The 7,733-nt window shown below is 38.0% G+C and overlaps 1 protein-coding gene across 2 annotated transcripts; it reads left to right on the forward strand.

Moving 5' to 3' along the window:
- The first annotated feature begins 665 nt into the window (after positions 1-665).
- Positions 666-4,454, forward strand: aqp4 (aquaporin 4). Of its 2 annotated transcripts, none has more exons than XM_082512325.1 (5): positions 666-780; positions 1,377-1,794; positions 1,928-2,092; positions 2,703-2,783; positions 3,352-4,454. In XM_082512325.1, the coding sequence occupies exons 1-5, from the start codon at positions 689-691 to the stop codon at positions 3,574-3,576; spliced, it is 981 nt and encodes a 326-aa protein (XP_082368451.1). In that variant the 5' UTR covers positions 666-688; the 3' UTR covers positions 3,577-4,454. The 2 variants fall into 2 exon arrangements, with proteins under 2 accessions (XP_082368451.1, XP_082368452.1); XM_082512326.1 differs by having other exon boundaries at positions 687-933.
- Positions 4,455-7,733: the final 3,279 nt, after the last annotated feature.

Raw genomic sequence — 7,733 nt, forward strand, 5'->3', positions numbered from 1 at the left:
TAAGTGTAATCACCGTAAAAGATGAAAACCTGCAAACCCTCCTGCATGTTTATATGGCATAGATACTGTTTGGGTCAGTTTGACCCAGCTGTCAAATGAACGTTAAAGACCTCAGAAGTGTCAAATAATATTTGTTTCTTTGCATTTGTGACAAATATGTCACTCCAATTACACACACACATAAACACACACGTGCACAGACTCCCTATCCTATTGACTTCATCTGTAAAGTGCAAGAATGTAGATGTTGTTGTGACTTTTGACGGGAACCTTTTCTGTTCCCATGAGCAAACTCCGCCTAGTGTGTGTGCACATAAGTGGAGATTCAGCAGAGAAGGAGTAAAAACTTAAAGATATAAAGGATTTTTTTTGTTTCTAACACTTTTGGGTCATTAACAGATGAAGTTGAGTGAGTGATTTATTTTATTATTTTTTATTTGACAACTTTTCTGAACTGGTGACTTTGCACCTTAAAAAATAATCATTTGTAAATATTCTTCTTACTCCTGCAAGTTTTCAAAGCTCCAATATGAATGCGATTTGACACTGAATGAGTAAATGTGCAGTTGCACTGTGTGCATCAAAGATATTGTTTGCTCAGCAGGCAAATCTCTTGACTCCTCCTCCTGAGCAGGATGTTTAATTCCTGTGAGGGGATGCTCAGGTAGTAACCTAATAAAGCTGCTGGATGCAATCCCAGGGCACAATGAGTGGATCATGCTCATCTGACAGACCTGCTTTCTCCAACAACCCTGCGCACGCACGACCTGCTGCTCCTCTGTAAGTACTGCAGGTCACAGCAATTACAACTTATACAGTAGATAAAATGAAGAGTCAAGTGTCTCTGCTGGTTGAAAAGATCATCAGGACGCATGAATGAAATATATTTCACGTTATGGGGACAAGGAGAGAGAGAATACATTATTGCTTTCGGTAAGTTTTAGATTTTTGTTTGTATTTTTTTTTTCAAAGTTATTGTTTGTTGTCCTGCAGGTTTGCAGGTCTTATATTGTTTTTTGAACGTACATTTTTGTTTTGCAGATATTTGAATTCGTACAAAACAGATTCCTTTTAGCATTAATACTCAAACAATGTACAGTCTTTCCTCATCCTGGTTAAAGTCCACTGAGTAGCAGCAATTAAAGGTTGTATGCTTTGACTCTAAGAATGATAATTTGCCCTTATGTACAATGTTTAAAGAATGCTCTCAATTGCATTTTGTCATGGAAAAGTCACTTGCTTAAATCCCTAGTGGAGTTATAAATGTTTTGCCCAAAGGCAGCTGCTCTGATAGGGTTCAGTACAATTCCAGCCACATGCACACACTAGGAATCCACAAGTAGGCTAATCATTTTTCTCATTATTCTTTTTGCCAGGAGGTTGCTGTCCTGGTGTAACTGTCAGAACATAATGGTGGCATTTAAAGGGATCTGGACCAAGGACTTCTGGAGGGCTGTGTCTGGAGAATACCTAGCCACACTCATCTTTGTCCTTCTTGGCCTGGGCTCCACCATCAACTGGGCTGCAGGGGAGGAGAAGCCTCCGCCAGCTGACCTAGTCCTTATCTCCCTGTGCTTTGGCCTTACTATTGCCACTATGGTGCAATGCTTTGGCCACATCAGTGGTGGACACATTAACCCTGCAGTCACTGCAGCTATGGTTGTAACTAGAAAACTGAGCCTGGCAAAGGCTGTGTTCTATGTGGCAGCTCAGTGCCTGGGAGCTATTACAGGAGCTGGGATTCTCTACTTAGTCACACCTACTGCTGCCAGAGGGTCCTTTGGTGTGACCACAGTAAGAACTTGGTTGTTATTATGGTTATGATAAATGTAAAATAGGTTTTTACTATTGTTCCTATTGTTTCTTTTCATCATTTGTTTCCCAACCGCATTGTTTCCTAATAAGGTATTCTGATTCTGAATCCTAGGTGAATCCCACCATATCCGTGGGACACGGCTTTCTTGTGGAGCTCCTGATCACATTTGAACTGGTTTTTACCGTCTTCGCCACCTGTGATCCCAAACGCACAGACTTAGGTGGTTCTGCAAGCCTGGCTATTGGTATTGCTGTAGTGATAGGGCACTTATTTGCAGTAAGTAGCTTTCAGCAAGTTAAATAAATACATATAGATAGAAACAATGTCACATTCACAGGAATGGTATATTCAGATCACTTATATAAAAAAATTTAACTACATCAGAGCCTTAGAAATTTTCTGCAACCACATCTACATATCAGCTGACTCATCTAGTACTCCTACAACTAGCAGTGAAACAGATTTAAAGATTAACCTGAAGCTCACATTACATTCCCAAATTAAAGAATTTCAGTGCAAGTTCTTTTCCAAGTGCAAGCTTTTTCAGTGGAAAAAGAGCAGGTGGATCAAGCATCTATTCGTGAATGTGTGATACTCACACTTGTCAGTGTTCACACCCACACGCCATCGCATGGCAACCAATCTCTGGGGGCTTCCTGAAACCTGCAGAGAAAATGAATGCACAGGGAAACAGATATCATCTCTCACAACACACAACTGATTTCTCATTTGGGCTGTTTACATACATACACACACACACACACACACACACACACACACACACACACACACACACACACACACACACACACACATATTGATAATATGCAAATTTATGATGTACAGTCCTTTTAGACTAAAATCAGTATTATTATCCATATTGCAGATCCCATACACAGGAGCCAGCATGAACCCTGCCCGTTCTTTTGGTCCTGCAATGGTCACACTTAACTTCGAGAACCATTGGGTGAGAGATCCTTCTGTATGATGTTATTCTTACTTTAAGGAGTTTGTGCAGGCGAAATTTAATTCAGCATTTCTTCCCTGTTATAGCAGAGAAAAGTCAGTCTTTCTGTGTGGAATGTTATAAATGTTAAATATACAGTATAAACATCCTTTTTAGGTGCGAAGTGTCTCTTTAAGTTGGTTCAATGAAAAAAAAAATGCTTCAACTGAGGGTGACTAGTTAGTTGTGAGTTTTAGAAATGCTGAACTGAGATCAATGAAGTGCTAATCCTAATTGAATGAGTTGAGTGAACCCTTGCCAGACCATTTATTTAACTCATCATAGCCTTCAAGGCGTCAAGTCACAGTTTATTAATGTGTAATTATTTGCTAATTAAAATAATTTGCCTAGCGACATAAAAATTGGGTGTTCCATGATGTGAATGACACCAAGTGTAACTCGTTCTCACTGTGTCTGCCGTCATATTCAGAAGTCACTTCAGCCTGCAGACACAAAACGTACCTACCTCTAACAAGGCACCGATTAACCAATTGACTAATTAAGGTGTATGTCTTGCTGCTTGTGTTAGGTCTACTGGGTGGGACCTATTATCGGAGGTATCTTGGCTGCTGGTTTGTATGAGTACCTGTACTGCCCCGACCCTGAGATAAAGAAGAGGATGAAACAAGTCTTCAAGAAGGACCCAACGGGGAAATACAGGGAAGTGGAGGCAGGGGACATTGCCGTCAAGCCCAGCTCCATCCATAACATCAACGTGGAGAAAGCTGATGTTATGTTAACAGGAGAAGTATGACTATCACGTGCACTGGAAATGGAGACTAATTTGTAGAGCACAATCACAATCAAACTTTGGGGTTATCCAACTTAAGACTGCCCCCCCCCCCACCACCACCACCACCACCACCACCAAACACCACACACACACACACACACACACAACCCCCTCCCCATCTAAAGACTGTGTCTTTAAAACAGAAAAAAAAAATTCTGTCTGTGACACACCCGAACTGCACTGCTTTTATTGTCATAAAGCTTGCGTGATGCTATGGCTCAACATCTGCACCCTGTATAAATGATTTAGGAACAGTGTTGGCATGTGGCATACATTGTACAGCCCACAGTACATGAAGTTAAGGAAATGTTGGTAGGGTCAACCAATTATGTGAGGTCATCGCAGTGAATTGGAGGCGAGAAGAAGAAAATGCAGCCTTGTTATTTTTGGATTAGTGTCACATTTGGTCCTCTTGCTTTATATGTAATTAAAAGTAGAGGCTTTCCTTGTAATCATTAATCACATTACAGATCCCAAGCAAAGTAAGACAGCTCTGACAAGCATTATTATCAGAGTCAGAGCATTAAGTTGGAGAAAAATAAACACAGCTCATTTTGTTTGAAACACAATGTCTTTTGTTTGTTTTTTGTTAAATAAAAATCAAACTCCACTTTTTGCTGTTTATTTTTATCATTTTCCATTTCGTAAAAATGTCATATTTATAAAATATTTTTCTTGTTTTTTTGTTTTATAGATCTATATTCTTGTAAGTGTTTGCTTGGCTGTATATCATATCTTCTCTTTTTTATAGGATAATTGGCTAATCTATGTTTATGTTCAAGTATTATTCAGTTATTGTGCTCACAATCTGGAACATGTAAAACTGTGAAGTTGCAATAATAAACCTTCTACTACTCAGTTATCATTAATAATTCATCTTTCTTAATATTTCAGCCTCCATAAGAAAACTAGTAATGATACCTATATGTTGTTGTTTTTTTGTTATCCATTCCTCTTGGCTCATTGCTTTCTTATGGTAGGTGGTAGACTCCGGGGAAAAGATAAGTCCAGATCACTGATGTACTGGCTCATCTACACATGGATGATGTCTCCCTGTGGCCCAATAACTGTCTAGGATGTGTGTTCCTTGTGAGTTAAGTCGCTGAGAATATCTCCAAGTAATCTCATTTCATCAACAAAGCACAGGAAATGATAACGCTTCTGATAGGAAATAGAGGTGATCTATTATAGGATTTTTTTTCTTAACTGAAAAAAAAAAACACACACACACACACACAAAAAAAATAGGTGCTATCTCATCTTTTTCTACAACATGGAGGAAATGATCAGCCCCACTGATTCTGTTGCATCCACTGAATTTGTCTACATGGTGCAACTAGATTGCATTTGCAAAGTGAAAATACAAGTATGAGTCAGATACTGACTCAAAAGTGTTATTACTCCCATATTGATAGGATCATACCAAAGTCACTGGTTCAGCACAACCTTTATATGGGACAACAGCATCATCTACTGGCCGTGGTGTGAGAAGGGTTCCCTTTTGCATTTCTCCAGGGGAGGGCAGCCACGAGCTTTTAATGGACAGGTTACGCTGCCATAGTCGGCAGACAGTTCGTCTTTTTCACAACTCTATATTTAAATCGATCTAGATCATCAAATGCAAAGTAAACAGCAGTATTAGGTCTCGTGCAGCCCCCATATTAGTACAACAAGAGTCCCAGTAAGTTAATAATGTTTTTTTTCTCTTAAGGGTTGTATTACAAGTTTAAAAATTGATTTAGTTATAGTATTTATTTATTGTGTGCATTTAAGAATGAATGGCAACACTTTTTGTGTTACCATCAGTAATAAATATAGAGAAGTAATGAGGCGGAAACAAAAAGGTAATAACGTAGAAATAGCAAGTTATTACCACTTAATTTCCAAGGTAATGCCTAGGTAACTCTTTTTCTCACCACCCATTATAGCTGAGTAATATGAAAATACTCAAATTTGTACAACTGGTTATAACTAGAATGTAATTAGTAATAGTATAATAATATCCTGGTAACAAAACAATAACCTGATAATAATAAAATGGTAATATGTATGCATTAGAATTTGTATATGCTGACTTTTCAATACTACCTTATGTCCTCTGCATTCTTCTTTTTTTAAAATTAGCAATGCAAAAATGATGCTTCATGTTGTGGTTATTACCTGAGAACACATGCAGCAGTTTCTGTGTAATAGCCAAGAGTAGGGCTGCAAACCCCAAGTGACCATTTTCAACTAATTCCATGTTTGTGTCCCATTAAAGCAAACTTTAAGAAATTTGATGAGTACCTGCAGATATGTGGTCGTTTATGTGTTTACAACTAGAAATCAGGCACAGAAATATCCATACTATTCCAGCTCAAACTTTTTGAACTTTGCTTTAACTGGTTATTAATGTGGAATTAGACAGAAGGGGGAAAGGTTTGATTTTGAAGCCTTGCCTCCTATTTATTACACAGAAACTACAACAAATGTTTCCAAGGAAAAAGCCGCAAGATTAAATATAATGTTTTCATCGTTATCGTCAAAAAAAAAGAATGCATTGGATATACCAGCATTATAATGTGGTAATAATACACTAATGTTTAAAGCATCAATAATATTGCCTTATGTTGCTAGCAGGTTATTATATTGTTACTAATATATTACTATACTGTCACTAATTGATTTGTTTCTACATTGTTACCTGTGGTTTCTGGCTTTTTATTACCTGATTACATAGATTTCAGCATAGCATCATTCATCATTACTTGGATAGTAGTCGATATTAATTTGGTAATTAAGTGGTAATAACTTGCTTTTCTATATTAGTACCTTCTTGTTTCTGCTGTGTTGTCCTACTATTACTATAACTGAACTGCATAGAATGTTCTACGAAATTAACTCCAACTGTGACTCTTCAGATACTGTTGTGTACTGGAGTTGAGCATTTACAGCACCATCCTTTACCTGCTTGCATGGGGCTATGTCCCTTAAGGCTTCAGTATTTTGAGTCCAGCACCCTTTCATTTATATAGCACAAACAAATGAGTACGTAAATCTGATGTTTTATGCACTGACTGTTTCCTCTCAAGACAGACGATGAGAAATTGATCGTTGGTTGGTTTGGATTTATTGACCCCACTCATCTTCAACTTACATTGAAGAAGACAGGTGACATTTTCCTGATGAATATTTGTGACCTGAAAGTATATGTGACTTTTGTTTCCATACACAGACATTGACTCTTAGATAAATGCGGGACTGTTGGAAATTACCAAACAACATCCTGAGCAAACCACTAGCACAAACAGACAGGAAGCCATTCTCATCAAATGCCCGAGCTATACATGTTTTTATGCCAGAGTACCCAGAGACACCATACAGACTCTACACAAAGGATGCCAGCCAGCTGGAGGGTTTGAACCCAGAAACTTCTTATTGTGACACAACAGTGTTTATCATTGCACTACAACGCCTCACGAAAGTATATCAAACAAATATATCCACTCTATGTTGACAAACTTTCAAAAGTTTGCCTCAGACCCCTCAATTAGGAAAAGCTAATAAAAAGTGATAGCAAATAATACACCAACATTTTTTTCAGCTGTTGTTTGTGAACATCTTGAATGGCTTGTCAGCAAGATGTTGAACAGAAAACTGATAACGCATGGCTAGCCCTCATCGCGTCTGCTTCCATGAGTCATTAATTTGCATTCACATTCAAATACCAACAATGGTTATATGATGGGAATATTGTTATACCCAAAGATTCATTTGCACATCACATAGATGCCAGAAAATTATATTTCAAAGTGCACCCCGTCCTTATCTAATTGAAAACAGACCAATTTCTTGCGACCTCAGATTCCCCATTCCCAGCGTAGAATAGAAAGGGCAAAAGATAAAACATACACCTTAAAGATCATTAGCAATTAATATTTGGGGATTCGTGAAGAAAAACAGCGTTAAACACTTGTTTAATAATTCATACTATAAACAAGAAAGTCTCCCACTTCCTTAATAATTTAGACGTAAGCTAATGTTGATTTATTCAGGAAGGTCTCTGCCACCAGCACTGCCTGGAGTGCCCAAATTTGAATTAAAGTAGGACAGTAGCAGGCGAGTCTGTAATAACATTT

The sequence above is a fragment of the Aulonocara stuartgranti genome, assembly GCF_965226115.1.
Source record: "Aulonocara stuartgranti genome assembly, chromosome: 18".
Lineage (NCBI taxonomy): Eukaryota > Metazoa > Chordata > Actinopteri > Cichliformes > Cichlidae > Aulonocara > Aulonocara stuartgranti.